Source organism: Chrysemys picta, chromosome 7 (genome assembly GCF_011386835.1).
Source record: "Chrysemys picta bellii isolate R12L10 chromosome 7, ASM1138683v2, whole genome shotgun sequence".
NCBI classification, from domain to species: Eukaryota; Metazoa; Chordata; order Testudines; family Emydidae; genus Chrysemys; species Chrysemys picta.
In genome coordinates, this window is record NC_088797.1 from 20,014,557 (window position 1) to 20,034,037 (window position 19,481).

The 19,481-nt window shown below is 42.6% G+C and overlaps 1 protein-coding gene across 5 annotated transcripts in view; it reads right to left on the bottom strand.

Annotated features, from left to right (window-relative positions):
* SLC6A6 (solute carrier family 6 member 6) overlaps nucleotides 1-19,481 on the bottom strand; it is a 71,644-nt gene that overhangs the window by 13,904 nt on the left and 38,259 nt on the right. For all 5 annotated transcript variants that reach the window (XM_008168028.4, XM_005288435.5, XM_008168030.4 and 2 more), the window contains 5 exons: nucleotides 18,997-19,231; nucleotides 11,137-11,269; nucleotides 5,951-6,085; nucleotides 3,764-3,867; nucleotides 3,524-3,648 (listed from right to left, as the gene is read on the bottom strand). In XM_008168028.4, the coding sequence (XP_008166250.1) occupies nucleotides 3,524-3,648; nucleotides 3,764-3,867; nucleotides 5,951-6,085; nucleotides 11,137-11,269; nucleotides 18,997-19,231 (732 nt within the window). The remainder of the gene's footprint in view (nucleotides 1-3,523; nucleotides 3,649-3,763; nucleotides 3,868-5,950; nucleotides 6,086-11,136; nucleotides 11,270-18,996; nucleotides 19,232-19,481) is intronic.

A 19,481-nucleotide genomic window follows, 5' to 3' on the forward strand; every position in this document is an offset into this window, starting at 1 on the left:
CATTAGATTGCATTTGTAGCCAGTCTGCGCAAATGATGAGACAGATGTAAAACTGCTATTTCTCGCTAAAACTCACTAAGGGTATGTCTACACTACCCGCCAGATCGGCGGGCAGCGATCGATCCAGCGGGGATCGATTTATCGCGTCTAGTGTAGACGCGATAAATCGACCCCCGAGCCCTCTCCCGTTGATTCCTGTACTCCTGCGCCACAAGAGGCACAAGCAGAGTCAACGGGGGAGCAGCAGTAGTCAATTCACCGTGGTGAAGACACCACGGTAAGTCAATCTAAGTACGTTGACTTCAGCTACATTATTCACGTACCTGAAGTTGCGTAACTTAGATCGATTCCCCCCTCCCCGCCCTAGTGTAGACCAGGGCTGAAAGTGTGTGTTTGTGTATGTTAATTTCTGATGACAAGTGCTCTATGGTCTGTGTGTATTTTTCTGTGAATGCAAATGTTGAACTATAAAGAGAAAAGTCCATGTAAAATACCATAACATTTCTGGCATCCTTTCAGTTTAATGTAAATAACTGAAAACTGCATTTAATATGGAGCGCCGTTCCACTGAATAATTATCCTGTTAAAATGCACTGTGCTTGTGGTTGTTGTTAAAAGCTTATTAGAACAGTAATAACCATAGTCTATTTATTGGCCACTTGCTGATTAAATGAAATATTATGGCTGGAATTGTATCCAGTCAGCAGAAGGAACTGTGGCTGGTAGATTGAAACAATACAAAATATGGAGGCCAAACCTTCCCCATCAGCTGACAGACACGATAGTCAGACCTGGTTAATCTGAATCAGTTTGCAAACGGCGTTAAAACAAAGGAAGTCTTGCAATGGCTTTATCACTAGTACATACTGTACATGCAATATATCTTTCATCCAGCCAGGCACGCAGACAAATCCAGCACAGATTAGCCAGGCCTCACTGTGCTTCCTTTGTTCCCACATTGCATTTCTTAGGGTAAAAAAAAAAAGCAACAATGCTTTTGGCTTTTTATTTTATGTAATGTACTGGGAAAAATAAAGGAGAAAAATGAACTTTAAAAAAATCAGGCAGTTTGCCAATCTGGGGTGAGGGATGTGGGACGGAGACAGACCAAATTCAACCCTTGTGTAACTCCACTGAAATCAATGAGTCCACTTTGCCCAATGAAAGATAGGAGTAACTCCCATTGTCTTCAGATCGTCACTACTCATATCCTACCAAGGGAGAATTCAGCTCAAGACCTTTACATAAGGGGTGAATTTGGCAGGGGTGTAATTAAGCAACAGAGTGCTGCTGGAGTTCTGCTGTGAGTGAACTAGATTGTGCCCAAATCACAAGAATAATCCACTGAAGTCAATGGAACCACAGGTGTGAGTAAGGCAAGTGGGAGGATACAGAATGGAGGAATCATCTAGTTGCCCAATAAACAAGTTCCTCTGCCAAGCCGCAAAATCAAATTGCAGACGCTCATTGCTCCCTCTCTCTTTTTTCTACCTGGAAGAATAATCCTGGATTTGCATACTGGCAAAATAAGGGTTAAAAAAAAAGATGGGGGTGGAAATATATCTGGGGAAAAAACACAAATCTATTTCAATTTCTCTTTGCTGGTAAATGGTTTCAGGTTGCCCGCACTAGAAAATGAAGTCTCCTCTTTGACACAGAACAGGTAGAGTACAGGCAGCAGCATTACAAGTTTCCCCCACAACTCCTGCCAATGTGCCGCTACCATGAACTGAAGGAACCACCTCTTAGGAATGAGAGGGGTAGAGCACGCTCCCAGGTTTATTCAATTCTTGGCCTCTTGGCTGAGAATGGCAACAAGTATACCAACCGGTACCAGTGTTGATGGCGGTTTATTGTGATTTGTATACCTGTCCATTAGAAATTAGCCTAAAACCCCCACATGTATATACGGTGTAATCCACTGAATAGCCATCAGATGGCTACAACTTGTGGCCACCACCACTGTGTGTTGAAATCAAACAAACTAAAATGGTCACCAAAATAAAGGATTGAAGTCTAGTGTCTAAAACTGATCAGTGGTGCCACTTTCAAAATATCAATTATTAGGGACAAAGGTGCCCATTTAGCAATGGATTATGTTCTTTTATTTTGGGTCAATTACAGTAAATTTTGAATCTGAATAGAAAAAATGCCAAATACACACAATTTCTTAGAACTCATCTGAAATAAGTGCTGAGCTGGTTAGGGTGTATTCACCAGGATTATTCCCTTAGTTTGTTCCTGTATGCAAGTAAAGCAGTATCTGATCAAAATGATCTTTATGGGCCAGATCCTCAGCTGATGTAAAATGGCATTTGCTCCATTGATTTCAATAGAGCTATGCTGATTTACACCAACTGAGACTCTAGCCGTGTTCCCAACATCCGTCATTTCATAATGAGTCTTCGTGAGCCTTAAAGATCCAGCTCCAGGAGTCAATGTAATTACAAGAGAATCTCAGCTTTTATTTAAAAAACTAAATAAAAAAGTAAGTTTCTAGTCATCTTGGTGACCAAAAAATAGCTGAAAAACGTGACCCTACAGTGAAAAAGTGAACCCTAAAGGCTGAAAAAATCAGAAGGAAAAGAAAAAGCACCCAAAATGTGCTATTATTCTTTTAAATCTCATGATTTTTAAGCCAATCTCGTGATTTTTGGGGGCTTGACTATGATTTTTGAACACTTCGGGTTGGCAATACTGATCTAGCCTGGTATAATTGTTCACCATCATTATGACAGCCTAAAAGTACCACTCCTGCCCACAAGTCCTATGAAGTATGTCCAGGGGAAAGATGTAGTCTACCTTGTTCAGTGTATATTCACAAGCTGGATGTACCCTCTCTCTGATACATGTGTATAGCTGAAGGGTAATGGGAATAATTTCATGCAAAACCAGGGGAAAATATGTCCCTGTAAACAGTTTAAGAATGGACATTGCACAAAGAGTATCAGCTTCACCTTGGAGCTAGATTCAAATGTATAGAGTTGCAAGAGTTGGTGTCATGGTGGAAGGGATTTTTCCAAAGAAGCCTACGGGGTTTAGGTGTCCAACTTCCTTTGCCTTTCAATGGGATTTGGGCGTCCAGTTCCCATATGTCCCATTGGAAGTGCCTGACTTTATTCCTACGGCATCTCTCACCCGCGGGCAATCATACCTACAGTAACAAGAGGGTTGGTGTAGATTTCCAAAACGGATTGACGTGTCTGGACTTGAGACAACAATGTGTGTGGTCCTTTTAAATAATCTGAGCTAAACTTATTAACGCACTTTGGAAAAATGTGTTCAAACTGCCACGCTAATCAAGATAAAGTAAGTCCTATGTTAATTAGCTACCCACTGCTGTTCTAAAAGAAAACCAGACTAACATGCGCATTTAATCATTTTTCTGATGCTCGTGGGAATTCTTTTTTTTTTTTTCTTTCTTTTTATTTTATTTTATTTTGTTTGGCTGATTTAGTCCGCAGTACTTTGCTCACACACTAGGTGGCAGTGCCCACCACCACTGCCACCAATACCATCGTACCTGACTCTGCCACATCAGCAATGTTCACCCCTTGCTCTTGTGCCATGAAGCCCAGGACGGAAAAAATTGCGAAGCCAGACACAAAACTGGTACCACTGTTCAGGCATCCCAGCAGCAAACAGTCCCTAAGTCACACATATGTCATGGAGCAAGTTAATTCAAAAAAAAATTTGAACCCATTGTCCCTACTTATTTACATCATTTAGCTAAGACACTAAACCCCCTTGGTTAGAAACTTGCCTGTAACAGTTGTATTTATACTTGTTGTAGCTTCCCAGGGATGTCATTGCTCCTAAGCAGATTGCATATGAGAAGAAGATTTGTGTCCCGGCATCTATCCAGACCTAAAAGAAAAGATGGAAGAAAGCATCATTAATGTAGGCAATCCCTATAGCAACGTGCACCACAGTCAGTCTGTTATTCAGGCTTTGCAACAACAAAAATTGCTTCCACTGAGACAGATATTGGGGCAAAGGAGGAGAAGAAAGAGAGCATCTCATTTTAAAATGACCACATTGTAGGGGAAAAAACATCATTAGCATCAGAGTCCACTTGCAAACTTCACAGCTCTGTCAGCAATTCAAACATCCCTGCCTGAAAGGTGGTTATCATTCTACTTTGTCTGCCATTCAACTGATCCTTTCCTTACTGCATAACAATCAATGCTTTCCCAAGAAAATGGACAACACAGAGGCAGCTGGAAAGTCCTGTATACACTTGTAACTGATGCGGTTCAGTTAGAACCAGCCTCCAGAGCCACTGGACTGCAAACACGAACACCTTGACTGACACTTTTCCAGATGGCCCCATGCTATTGCCCCAACCATACCTTTCAACCACCGGTGGCACAAGGACAAACACTGCAGGTGCAGAGGGGACACAAGCATAACACAATGCATTTCTTTAACATCAATAACACCGTTACTAACCTCAGTTCATGACGCATCATCCTGATGGTATTAGTACAATAACATGCAATATATAGTATCATTACAGTGAGAAACTCCGGCTTCATACATTTGTGGTAACCCCTCCATCTATTCCTGACCATTCACAGCCATGTACTTCTCTCTACTAATACTGGGGAATCATCCAGGAGGTCTGAATGGGGGGGAAGCAGCAGCTTTGCAGCATAGCTCTCCTACCATTGTCAGCATCATCCACCTGAAAATACCACAGGGATTTCCTGGTGAAAGAAGATGAGCCTTTTCAATGGGGAGTCCATGATAGCTTAACTCTGGAGGGAACTATGCCATCATGGAAGAGGGGGCCTGGGAGTTAAACAGAATCTGAATCTTTCCTGTGTTGTCAGTCATCACATCTTAGGGCATGAAACTTACGGCTAATAACTCATAACAATTACATGCTACCAGGGAAGGAGGTAGATGCATGTCTGAATGGCTGGGGTAATGAAGGCAAGATCACAGAGACTGCCACATTTGGCTAAGTTTCTTTCAAGGACACTTTACCTGCTGACTTACAGGGCCCAAATCCCCTTGGTATTTTGACTTTTTACTAGATAATCATTAGAAAAGTAACAACAGAGAAAGGCATTTTCACCCGATCATGCCTACGGCCATCTCTTTAAAAAAATCACTGTTCTCATTTGGATTTGTTTTTTGCTATTGGTTAGAGAGTTTTGCATTTCCCATGTGATCACTGTTGGCCAAAGAGCTAGTGGTTAGACTTTCACACATTGCTACACCAGTACCATGGAAATGAATAGTCTTTTCCTTTTCCACTTGTAGCTTGTAGAGAAAAAAAAATGCAACTCCTCCTACCCAGTGCTAAGCAAAAACAACAAGGAGTCTGGTGGCACCTTAAAGACTAACAGATTTATTTGGGCATAAGCTTTCATGAGTAAAAACCTCACTTCTTCGGATGCATGCTCTCATGTGTTTGCATGAGAAAACAGATTTCTCACATGTTTGCAATGGTTTTCATTTTTCCACTACTCTGTTCACTTCTTTCCCCGATGTCCTGCTCCTGAGAGGTGGTGGCAGAGTGAAACAGATACTCACAATTGCTCCTTGGTGTGCCATCTGCCACGCTCATATTTCTCTCCTTTCTTTCGATTCCCTTCGAAACTAAAAACTATCCTCCTAAAAAAAAATGTATCTCCCTTACCTTGTCCAGAGCCTAATACCAACAAGAAAGCTGAGATTCTATAACTGGACAGAGTCTACAGCCTCAGAGCCCTTTGACACAAAAATACACACATGGAAAGATGCATTAACACATTTAACAATGACCTTTTCAACCAGATACAATGGAAAAATACAACCCAGTTTTAATGTTCATGCTATATTTGGATTGATAAAGATCATGGAAAAAAATCTCCTGTTGTTGCACCACCACCCACCTCTAAATGTCCCTCTTGTTTCAGAGCATGGGAAGTCTCCCTGCTCCTACTTAGTGGTCCCATACCTGTGGATCTGCTAACCGTGATACATCGGGGTAAAGGTAAAATTTGATGCCCTCTGCAGCTCCAGGCAGGGTGACACCACGGATTAACAGCACAATAAGCATGACGAATGGGAATGTAGCGGTGAAGTACACAACCTGCCAAAACAAAGTGACAATATGTATAGTCCTTGACAATTAGTTTAGAAACAAAATATATAACTGGTGTCCTTTCAACCCACAACTAAAACTGATGGAGGTCCAGGGATCTGAATTCAAATCCGCCTGGCATTTCATGAGGCTCAGATTTGAGTTTCTGGTTGTTTAAGCACATTTTTAGTTAATCCTCTCTTCCACTCTCAACTGTCCTCTTGGCTTGTAGCGTTCAACTGGTGCCTTAAGTTCCTGCAATCTTCAGTCTATGCAAAGATAACAGTCTGGTCTGATTTGTCTCCAGGAGATGCTGTCTGCATCTCCAGGCAAAGATGATGCTGGAACAGAGTGGTCTGCCCCTTTAAGGACCATAGGGCCTGAAGCGGCTTGCTCTGTTTGGAGACAGTGCTTGTCTTTAGAGGAGCTGTTCCTGCCTGGGAGAGGGGCTTGTCCGACCCAGCTGGGAAGGGGTAAAGTGATTCCTATAAAAGGGCTGAAAAAGTACTGTTGAGGGAAGGAGCTTCAGGAAGCAAAGTGGCTCCTACGGTGGGCCCTGGAGCAAGACCTGGAGAGGCAAAGGGAAAGGCCTCTGAACCCTGGAAGCAGGCTGTGGTCAGGGGAATAGCTTTGTTTTGATGTTAATGAGTTATTTGTCTGAAGAATAAGCTATGCCCTGAAGGAAGGGCCTGAACACATTTGGGTGAGCAGTCCTGCCGGCCAGCAGCCTACAGCTGCAAAGGCCTTTTCTGCTGACTGTTCACACTAGTCACAATTTTCTCTTTGCCCCCTGCCACCTTCTCTTATCACAGGCTCACCTTTGGCAGTGAAGAGTAACAGCCTCCACTGCAAAGGGTCACTAATGGGTTATGTCAAGCTTCTTTTGAACCTTCCAGCGGAGGATCTCCAAGTATTTAACAAAAATCAGTGAATTTAGCTATCTTGTAAGGCAGGTAAGAATTATTTTTCAGATATGCATGCCGTGGCCCAGAGAGACTAAGAGACTTACCCAAGGTATCTCAGTCAGCAGAGCAGAACCAGGAAATGAACTTCCCAGATACCTGCTCCAACCACTCCCCTAACCCATTGCCTCTGACAGGTTCTGGAGAGCAATTAAAGCATTTTCTACCTATTCATCCATCTACTGGGAGCCTGAATGTATGAAAGGTGTCACAGGCACGGGAACTAGGGATGCAGGGCGTGCTGCAGCACCCCCAGGTTTTATGCAGGGTCCTGGCTGCCGGCCCCGCGTCCAGGGTCCTGGCTGCCGCTCCCCTCCCCAGCTCTGGGGTCCCAGCTGTCGGCCCCACGCCTGGAGTTGAATCTCCTATACTGCTATGCACTGTGCTACTGCTAATCTATCAGGCCAATATACATGTCTCTCTCATGATACAGGTGTTGCCATGTACCTTGCTAGCAGGGAGGCAGCTTAGATATACACAAGGTTACATGCAGGGACCAGTGAAGTCCAGGAGCACTGAAGGCTTTGCAGGCTTGTTCTGTCTGAGAATACTGCTACCATCTGTGTGGATTTTAAAGGCACTTCTCAGAAATAAAAAGGAATCCAGCTGGAAGGCTTTGGCAATGCATTGGGTCAGTGAAAGAGCTGGAGACTTGAGTTTCATCCGTGACCCAGGCCACAGTGCAAATGAGATTTGGCAGGTTCACCCTATGAGAAACAAACCAGTCCTCATTTTGGTCTGAAAGGCAGTGTCTGCTCAAGAGAGGTGCTGGCCTAGAACAGAAGGGGTTGCTGCAGGCTGGGATTGAGGTATATTATCCCCCGCGAAGGCTCCGCACTGGGGTGCACTGGTTAGCACTCAGAACCTTTGTATGGCTCAAGCCGATACTATACTCCGCATTGCAAGCATTACATCCACTTACAATTTTTCAAAGGTGATTTTTTTAAAAAAAACTCAATAAGACTCCCCTTCTCCAAGAGATGCCTATGCCTTCCTTGCCCATTTGCAGCTATAAACATCTCCAGCTCAGAGCAATAACCAGCAGAATCCTGGAGAGACAGAGTGTGATACAATCATTGAGAACTAAAGACTGAATCACCCAAACCTTGTGGGCACTATCTTCAGAACATGAGGCCGAGGGCTTGCCTAGAGGGGGGAAGCTGACTGGCATAGCTTTTCCATAATAACCCCCACTCTGCCCGGTTCTAAAATAAAAGGGACTTTATTCCATAATTACTCTGCTTTGTGAATGGAGTAATTATTCCCGAATAAAATCACTTTTATGCTAAAATAATGTGTCCACACAGGGAGCTATTCAGGAATAGCTAGTACAGAAGAGTTATTTCAGAATAGCTATGCTGATCAATTTCCCTGGGCAGACAAGCACTAACACTCTATTGCAGGCAATCTCTGCCTTCCAAAAAGGACTGGTTTCTTCCTTTTTTTAAATGGAGTCAGATGTTTCTGCCAAGTAATTACAGCTCTGCTGCCTTATTTAAAATACATTTTTGTTTTTCAAAATTTAGTTTAATCAGGGAAAAGCTCCTGAGATGCATCCACTTGTCTTTTAAGTGTGTCCTAGGAGAGTAACCAGGAGAAATCAAAGCCGGCACTGATATAATAACTCAGGTAGCCAGACTGATAAAATTCAAAGAAAACCTTTTCATGCATATGGTTTTCTTCCTTTTCCTCTTGGAACTCAGTAATATTTTTCATTGATAAATAATATGGATTATACATTAGCCTAGTTTCATCTAAAAACTTTCAAAAAGTTACTTACTTTTTGTCCTGTATGATCCCTTTTTATATAATCTTGACCCATAAAAATCCCTGCTCTCTAATAACAAGGCTGTGTCTGCATTCACAGGAACTCACTGCTACACAATGGACTTCCCCCTTGCGGGGCAGGAAATCCCCTACATGACTGAAGGAATTTTTAGGCTCCAGCACTCTATACAAAATGTCCCCAAAACACTGGGCTATTATTTTTCGTGACTGTTTCTTTTGTTCAATATATTGCAACAAGATTTTTAAAAAAGATTATTTTTTCCCCTTCAGGAAGTTATTTGTACATTGGAAAGCAGTTAAGTATGTAAAAAATTATCTATAAAATTAAACTATGGGCTAATCACTCATCCAATTACTCCAGGCCGACATTAGAGTTCTTCAGTTTGCTTTGGCCTGATCCAAAGCCAATGGGAATCTTTCCACTGACTTCAATGGGAGTCTTTCCATAGCCTTCAATGGACTTTTGACCAGGCCCTGTGCCCTCAAAACACAATGGAGGGACAGACAGTAAATTCTGATTAAGGTCTGAGATACCCCTAATTTCCAGAAAAACCTGTTGGTTATTTGATATTTTTTAACCGTACCTTTTTGCTTTTTTAACTTCAAAAGGTTCAGCGTTAATTCCCTGGCACAGAAATACAAGGCCAGAGGGAACATTTCAGAGTCCCAGTCTTGCATTTGTTGTGCACTGCATACTCCATCTCAGGTCTATGGGAATTTGGGATGCACAAGAAAACATACCCACCAAATAGATATTCAGCTGCTGAGTTATGCATTGAAAAACCTGTGGAAGTTCCCAGCAAACCTCTGACTTTTTCAAGTCACTGCAGCCCTTTGACCGTCTCAGACTAGCATACACTCTCGCTGATTTTGATTATGCTGGTGCATTATAGCAAGGGTTTGTTTTTTGTACACACTAAGCAACTTGGAAAATCTTTTGGTGCTGTCTGAACTGTGGTGTGAATCAAACAGCCATCACGATCGCAAAAGGTACTCAGGAAGTGTTTGTTTCCATTCTAGACTATTGCTGGGGAGATTCTATGCTCGCTTTCATTATGACCCTTGACAACCCAACTCAACAGGTCATGCCAACCAGTGACAATAGGGAATACAACCATCTTCGGTCAGCACAGATTTAGAGGTGTGGAAACTGCTCTTTGGACCTAAAACTGGCAGGAGACCAGAAGAATAAGGCACCATGTTTTTAATGAGGCCCTACGATAAAGTCAAAGGGAGAGAGAAATGATGGTACAGAACCACTACCATATATTTAAAGAGGCAATAAATACCAGGCATCGCCTCGTTAATTGACAGTGTGGAAACTTCTGTACTTTGTTCCTTGCACGCTACTGGAATGGAATGAGGTTCAGATGCTGTCTAATTATTACCATATGGAATGGCGTGGTTTTGGAGAGTGCAGTGGTAAGGGCGTGGGGGCGGGGGGAGGAACCACAGATGGGTCCCATTCAACAAAAACCTCGGAGCACCCAAGGGTCTGGAGTCTGTGAATGTTTAACTACTGTGGCCTTCAGCAGGCATCTAAAATATAGAGTGTAGATATCAAGGTTGTTGAACTTAGCCCTGAGCTCAATACGCCTAATAGAAAACTTCAGAGAGGAAGGTAGGCCCTGCAGTGAGAGGCACACTAGAAATGACTGAATAAACAGTGAATAGATCTGAGTGTCAGAGTAGCCCTTGGACAATGACCCTGGCAAAGAAGACGGGGCTGCTGTTTTAGGACGAGCGTTTTCATTAAATAAATGAGTGCTTAAAGTTAGGCTCCTAAATCTGTCCTGGGGCATCTAAATAAGTGGGCAGATTTTCCAAAAGTTCCCAGTGACTTCAGTTTATCCCCACTGTGGAGCCACTGATTCCAGTGGCACTGCAGCAGAATTGAAGGTGGCTCTGTGGGTGACATGTCATAGAAGCACACCGTGGTGTAACTATTATTATTATGTGGGAAGAAGCAAGTAGTGAACCACTCAGTAAAGCCTGAGGCACCCTCACCAGTACAGGTAGCACTGGCTAGGTTCCATTGTCTTAAATGGCGCTATTTAAAAGGCTTCCTGAGTCGTCTTTGTATGATTCATGATGCCATTCCATTCACATCCGCTTGGTTCAGAGGGATTCTGTACTATGGCACTGGCCACTGCCCTCCAACACCAGTCAAGTCCAGCTCTTACTCAGTGTGAAAATACATTTTTCGCATGGAAGCTGTCACTATTTATTGACAAAAGACACAGCCTATTATTCACGGTACTGCTGACTTTTCTAAGGGAGTGATTGTAAAGGGGCAGAGAGAGCACTTACTTTCCCAGTAGACTTGACGCCTTTCCAAATGCAGAAGAAACATATCACCCAGACAAAGAGAAGACACAGTGCCAGATCCCACTTGACAACACCAACATCTTCAATCCCCGTAGACAAGCTCAGTACGTTGCGCCTTAATGCGTGAACGGAAAAGAAGCAAGACAAAGATGCAACAAAGCAGTTAGTCAGGAGTTTTCTTATAAGCTCTGCAAGTTTAGACACATTACTTATGGCAATGACTGGACTGGCTGCACTTTAAAATTGCAATCTTATGAACATGTACTTGCCTAACTCAGCATTACTCATATGAGTAAAAGTTTGCAGGATTAAGCCCTAGGTATGTCTGCTGTCTGTAGGATTCTTCTGACCAACATACTATACAGCATCTTGACCAAGGCTCCTTTTGGAAGCTAATGATCATATAAGTATGTTGAAGTTATTTGCTATAATTGTTCTTCATGGAGATGGAAGCCAGACCTCTACTGCAGTGGTTCTCAAAGCCGGTCCGCTGCTTGTTCAGGGAAAGCCCCTGGCGGGCTGGGCCGGCTTGTTTACCTGCTGCGTCCAGAAGGTTCGGCCGATCGCGGCTCCCACTGGCCGCGGTTTGCCACTCCAGGCCAACGGGGGGCTGCAGGAAGCAGTGGCCAGCACATCTCTCGGCCCGCGCCGCTTCCCGCAGCCCCCACGATTGGCCGAACCTGCAGATGCAGCAGGTAAACAAACCGACCCGGCCCGCGAGGGACTTTCCCTGAACAAGCGGTGAACCGGCTGTGAGAATCACTGCTCTACTGGCATCTCTATCAAAACAGCCTTGAAGCCACAGTGTACTTGTATGTCAATATCACCCATAATGTCTGAAACACACTTATTCAAAAAGGCCACAATACATCAGTGTTTCCTTTTCAGTCTGTTACCGTGACTATCATTATAGGGATCAGAGAGAACAGTGTGTCAAGTTAACACATTAAGGAGTTTGGTTTGCAGTGCAGAGCCTGGATTTGTTACAATTTCTGTTACCCTTTCCATTTATCTTGGCTCAGTGCATGCAACCATTACTGATGAGTGCCAAAGGTAGTCAATGTCATCACAAGTAGGTCCTTGTTTAGTTGACCAAAGATATTTGGTAAACTTTATTTAGTTATTCAACTTAGAAAATAACCACAGATTTCTACTGGGGAGGCAAAAACATGAGCATCAGAATAGCTAGGTTCATAAAAACAACTTTTTATTAACTTCTTTCTTTTGTCAATTTCCATAAGAACAAATATTGAAATAAAACTACTTCCTTTCCTTTCTCTGGCAATGTACACGCTCCAAATGGCATGTTCGTCACTTTCTCTAACATGAACAGGCTGTGTCACACCTTTCCTCATTGCCTGCAATAAAGGACCAAATCCTACTAATTCCTTACTTAGGCAAAACTCTGCTGAAATCACTGGGACAAATCCTGAACTCCTCGTCATGCAAGACTTTTCGCTATAGTCAATGAAAGTTTTGACTGTATTGGAACTGCAGGACATTGTCCACAGTCTAATTTGTTCAATGAAAGAATGCCGCTGAGTTTTGTTTTTTGCCCAACGATGAAAGTCAGCAGCCATCCTTTACCCACTATCAGGAGTGCAAGGGGCACACCGGGTCAATGTGTCTGCACACGCAGATGAGGTAAACAAGTTTAGGTAACAGATTTTTGTCAAGATAAAAACATTTACCAAACCCTGCAAGGTCATAGCAATCTGATGCACTAGGCTTCACCCCCACCCCCACCCGTGTCTATCAAGCTTTTTTGTTCCCAATGGAAAAAACAATAACAATAAATAAAACCAGTGACCTAAAAGTGCTATACATTTTTGATAATAAAGAGAAACTGACCATTTAGAAGGCCCAAAATGGTTGCCTTTTTTTAATATTAGCTTGCAAATTTGTTACGATAATTTGAGTGTGTGTGTGTGTGTGTGTGTGTGTGTGTGTGTGTTCTCAGAACTAAATGCTTTACATTTTCTAAACATTTTTTGAGTGTATTGGGTGCTGTGGAAAAAGACCAATGGAACTCAATAGAACAGACGCTCCCCAAACAGTGTAGCTACTCAGTAATTAGGAGGAACCCTATGATAACAAACAATTGTATAATTCTGCAGTCCTTGCTCATATGAGTGAGTCCTTACTCACTGGAATCAGCAGCAGCAGGATCAGGCTCGGTGTGTGTATGTGGGAGAAGAAAATGAAGAATTTGCAAGGAGACCAAAGTTCAGTTTCAAGCTCCCATGGGTTTTTTTTAATAAAGCCCAACTTTCTAAGCTGAAAGGCAGTATGGAAGAACATGCTAATAAGCAGCCAACATGGCTTGGGGCAAGAAAACACTGAATAGCCTTTTTCCTTTTGGAAACTGGAGATCTGTGAATGTATGTGGCTAAGACTGTATGTGGGATGTTTCATGAACCACGCTTTGTTTTTCTCTTATAGATTCAAAAACAGATGGCCACCTTACCTAGAATGTGACCCAAGATTCTGGGCTCACATTCTATGGAAGAGAACAGCATCTGCTAGGAGCCAGGTAGGTTTCTCTTTTATATAGGACTAGTAAAGTGCACTGTTTGATGTGCTCCCTTGCTGTCTTCAGCCATCCTCCCCTGCAAGGATGAATACCTCAAGGAGCCAGTTCAGCACACACCACTACAGTGTCTGCATTAGGTTATGTCAGGCAACCAAAACCAACATATTTCTGTAGCAGAAGCACATCAGTCTGCATCTGTAACATCTTTATAATTTCATTCCTAGGTGTAGTAAGAACTGTATTGCACAACAGCTTTGGTGATATGGACAAACCTCCATTACTCCCTCCGTTACCAAGCCTGCATGATGTGTTCTGACATATATATATATATATTCAGTGGGACAAATATCAAACATGGATTCTTGGGCTTTTTTTCATAGAGCCAGTATGGACTAATAACACGGAGAATGTAAAAACAGGAGTTGTAAGTGGTTCCAGAATGTGCGCAAAAATAGAATGAGTGGAGTTAGGCAATCCTTGAAGGGTGTCCCATGTCAATTAATCACATGAATGCAGTCAGGACCTTTCATACTAAGAGAGAGGAAGTGCTTTTTAACATAGACTGAGCAATAACAACTAGTACTATAATCAGGTGTACAAGCAATTCACTAAAGGGAATACTATGAAAGAAGCAATTTCGTAAATCTTATTTGCCTCCAAGGGCACATAAGACTAAGTCGGATTTTGTTTAGTTTTGTTTTGCTTTCCTCAGGGTTACATGCCAGGAACATGTGACAGGCTTTCTTGGATTTGGATGAACAAGGTCTGCTGATTACCAGCCATTTATAAACATTTGGTCAGCATCAGACAATCAGAGCTCTTGTTTAATGGGAGCTGTCCCATAATTCTCACCCCTTTCGCATTACTGCATTTGTAAGACTTTAAAATTCAGAACTTTAAAAGAAAATCTGAAGAAATAAGATCTAAAGCACATGATAGCAAGATGTAAGTCTCCTGAGATAAAGCTAGATTTGCTTAACCCCTTTTACTGCTGCTCAAGTAAGCATGTGATTTGCACAGAATGTTAATTCAGATGAACTGAAATGTCAGGCTCAACTGTATGTCCGGCAGGACAGGGAAGGGGCACATGTCGTTCAGCATGAAGCGGCTAATGTATCAGGGAGGCCAATTATATCAGTGTGGTGTCAGCTTTACCACACACTAGTGATGAAGATAACCACATCCGTTTCCCAGATTGAAAAGGGCATTTAGTTTCAGAAACAAAAAATTAAATAAGTATTAACTGTACCGCAAAACAGTGTGGATTCCTTCAATCACGGGATAATAGCCTCTTCTCCAAGCACTGTGGCCTTTTTGTATGACTGTTAATGCTTGAGCACTGAGTGGCAAATATAAATGTCCCGTAGGCGACAAGTTTCCTAGCTGACTGGCTCCTAAGGAAAAGGGCTTTATTTTCAGAATCACGTATTGCTCGTGCAACTAGCATTTGCACACACTTTGGGGCCACGTGGATGCTAGACTCTGCATGTGTAAAATACATCACTTCCATGTGTTAAGGCTGAAAAAGTGTGTATATGGGGGGGCATGGAGGTGCACAAGGGGAAGCACTGTTGAAGTCCCAATAAAACTCAGGCCCAAAAAGTCCACCAAGACCAGTAAGATTGACAACACAAATTATTGTTAACTGGCCACAGGTTATGTTATTGTGCTTCTTGAGAGAAGTCTGTGTCTACCCTCCTTCATTCAGACATGACTAGGTCATTCTTACAGTTGTGCGTCTGCAGGGTCTCAATGATGGGATATTTAAGATCGAGGGAATAACACAAGCTTTTAAAAATAAAAATGATAAGCGCCGATGATCTTATTCCCAAGGATGAGTGAAGTTTGGCAGGTAGACAAACAAGATGGTATTCCTCTGCCTTCCAGGGTAAAACTCTTCCTGGGCATTGGGATCCTCCCAGCCTATTCAGATAGCTGACTAAGGCTAGGTCTACACTATGGGGGGGGCGGGGAAAGGGATCGATTTAAGATACGCAAATTCAGCTACGTAAATAGCATAGCTGAATTCGACGTATCCGAGCCAACTTACCCCGCTGTGAGGAGGGCAGCAAATCGACCGTCGCGGCTCCCCTGTCGACGGCGCTTACTCCTACCTGCGCTGGTGGAGTACGCGCGTCGATTCGGGGATCGATTGTCGCATCCCGACGAGACGCGATAATTCAATCCCCGAGAGATCGATTTCTACCCGCCAATCCAGGCGGGTAGTGAAGACAAGCCCTAACAGTGGTAGCATTGCCTCTGAAGGCAGAATATCTGGCAGCAGGTATATTTTTACCTGAGAAACCTAGCTGGTTTGTACCATTGCCTTTTATCAAAGGTTTTAGGGAGCTGGGGGCGAATGGAGATTAAAAATAATGTACTGTATAAAGTCTGGCCTGGCCTTAGATATGGTATATTGAAAGTTGCCCATTAACACTTTAACTCTTAAATAGGATACTGAGCTGGATAGCCGTTGGGCTATTCTTATGTTCTTATGTAAAAGTGAGATAGCATAACCTTAACAGAGCTGAGGAAGATAGGGGTAAGGAGAAGGCAGTGCACAAGATACAGGGAGTCCTTCTTCATGCTTAGATGTGTGCAAGACCTCTTTAGTCTGATTTGTTATCCACATTAGAAGATTGCTTTTTGTCCTGTTCCAGTTGGTCTTTGACTTCTTGATGTGGAATGTCTGTCTAGTAAATCATTTCAACTCCCCATATCTTTAGAGGAACCAGTCCACCACCCAGGAAATCAGAACTGGGAAAGTAACTGTCACGTAGCGCAGACACTTAGTGCTAATGACACACTGAAAAAATTGGTAATACAGGATGCACTCTGTCAATTACACCAATCATCTGATGGTCCAAGACCTACTCTACATTACTGGCTCATCTTCAGCTCTTGGGTTACAAGTTTCAGCACAGTTCCTAGGATTCTTTTTCCAAACTTAACACCTGCCAAATATTTGCAGTGTGGATGTCATTTCTGGTGCGGCAACTAGCTTACGTTTATTTATAAAATACAGAAGGGTGTTCAAGTTGATTCAAGGAGTCAAACTGAAATTTAAGTGGCCTGAAGAAGTCAAACTGGGATCAAAGCAAATGCTACACTTAATAATAAACCAGCAGGGCAAGCCAAACAAGTAAATAATCTCTGAATCTGCTCATGGGGGTCTTACATCAAACAGATCTTCTTTGTATTCCCTTTTATTCTGCAAATTTTTGATGCCTGTGCAAATACACTGTTTGCAGAGGTGTCTCTCCATTTAGAAATCAGATTGTGCAAAACAGAATTTGTAATGTGAAACGCAGGAGAAACTGTGACAAGAAGCTTAAGCCTGATAAACTCCAGGCATCTGGGAAAAGCAAGATCTTCTTCAAGATTACACAGTAGGCTGGTGCAAGACAAATGATCACAGAAAAGTACAATAACGGGCAGTGTTTAATATCTCTGCCAGTTTTCTTTGCCACGTTAATGGCTGGCATCTTCGCCAGGTTAGAAAGTGATTTGTTAGAATGTAGAAAGTGTATTAACAAGAAAGGGAGGGGGAAAGGCAACAACAGCTGTGCTCACAAAACCATAATTAATGGTCTGTCATTGTTTCCATTGTAAACCCCTATTCTCAAGGTACTTGTAAATGAAATGTTCCAAACTGATGTCTGATGCAGAGAATCACAACCCAGAGATGAATGGGTATTTTTCACAATAGAAAACAAAACCAAAATCCTTTCAAACCAAGACAGGTTTTGGGAGACTTGCTGTTCTCGATTGGGTGAACCTATGCATTTATATACACTACATATGAATATCTTTTGGCCCAGATACTCAATGGTATTTAGGCATCTAAATTAGGTGCCTAAATACCTTTGCAGATCTGGGCCTTTGTGCCTCCTTTCCCATTCCTACACCCTTCAATGAAAAATAAGAGGTTTAATGTAATATTTAGAAGTTCACTTCTCTCCAGAAGCAAAGAAAATCACAATTAAATGTACCAAGTATCAGAGGGGTAGCCATGTTAGTCTGTATCCACAAAAACAACAAGGAGTACGGTGACACCTTAAAGACTAACAGATTTATTAGGGCATAAGCTTTCATGGAAAAAAAACCCACTTCTTCAGACTCCTCATTGTTTTTATAATTTAGGGTACATCTACACTACCCACCAGATCAGCAGGTAGTGATCGATCTATCAGGGATTGATTTATTGCGTCTAGTGTAGACGTGATTCAGGGATTGATTTATCGCGTCTAGTGTAGATGCGATAAATCAATCCCCAATCGCTCTGCCGTCGACTCCTGTACTCCACCGCGTTGAGAGGAGGAAGCAGCATTGACGGGGGAGCGGTGGCAGTCGACCCCACACCGTGAGGACACGAGGTAAGTCCACCTAAGATACATCGACTTCAGCTACGCTATTCTTGTACCTGAAGTTGTGTATCTTAGGTCGATCCCCCCCAGTGTAGACCAGGCCTAAATGTACGATTGAAAACCCAGGCTATTCATTATCCATTAACTGTGATCATCGTCCTTTGTTTTTGCAAGGATCTGAGAAGACTGAGCTATCTCCTAGCCATAGGTCAAATTCAATGTATTTAGTGAAATCCATGGCATTGCAGCCCTTACAGTAGGTCTGAATTTACCCTCATGTGTGCAGCAATACCCAAGTACCACAAGAATTAAGACAATACTGTTGGCACAAGCTTTCACTTTCACTTGCCTTTGTGGGTTCAAGTCAGATCCTTAACATTACTTTAAAAGTAGTTTTCTGAGGCGGGATTTTTGTTTTGAGGTTGGGTAAGGCTAAAATCTCAGAAGCTAGAACAGTTGGGTCTTGTTAGTACTTGGATGGGACAACACTAAGGACTGGCCAGGATCTGTGCTGCATGTAGCGTTTGGCATTAAGAAGGTAGGGTGACCAGATAACAAGTGTGAAAAATGGGGACAGGGGTTGGGGGGTAATAGGCGCCTATATAAGAAAAAGTCCCTAATACTGGGACTGTCCCTATAAAATCGGGACATCTGGTCACCCTATAAGAAGGTGACACTATGGCCTTATCTATGCTTGAGTATAGCCCTGATTCAGCACCCTGGCTTGCTGTTGTCTAAGCTTTGGGGTAAGCACCAGTGCACCTTCTCTAATTGCTGGCCACCAATTATTCAATCAGGCTATAGGCAAGGCCTCCAACCTAGATCTATTCATTTTCCCGTACCTAAAATTCCCCATGGAGTTTCAATAGAAGAAGCTATTTGCATTTATGATTTTTGTCCTTTAAATAAAGTGCTCTTAAAAATAATAATGCATGTTCTTACTCCCAAAACTCTGTGACGGGCGATGTGAAGTTTGTAATGTTCAGTGACAACCAGAGTGTTTTGTTCTTCCTGAGAGTGTCTTCCACGCAAGTAGGTGTGTTCCACTTCTGACCACAAAGCGACCAAGGTAGGACGCTCTGAAATGACTGGAACAGATAGTACACTCCCCAAGCCAGGATGACGATGTAGTACACATTCAGAAGGGACACAATCACTATGGAAGCATAACCGATTCCTAATACAAAATAAATAAATAAAACACATACACAATGGTCACTTATCGTTCCAACACTATGAAATCTCAGACATGTAAAGTTATTTTTTAATACTCTGTGGATTTAAATCCTGGTGTAGGATATACCACTATTGGAAACTGAATCCCATTAAACAGCACACACAACTAAAGCATAACCAAGCTACTGTCACTGATTATCACTAGCACCAGTGGTTGCAGCGGTATTAATGAGATCCTTGGGCAGAAGGTT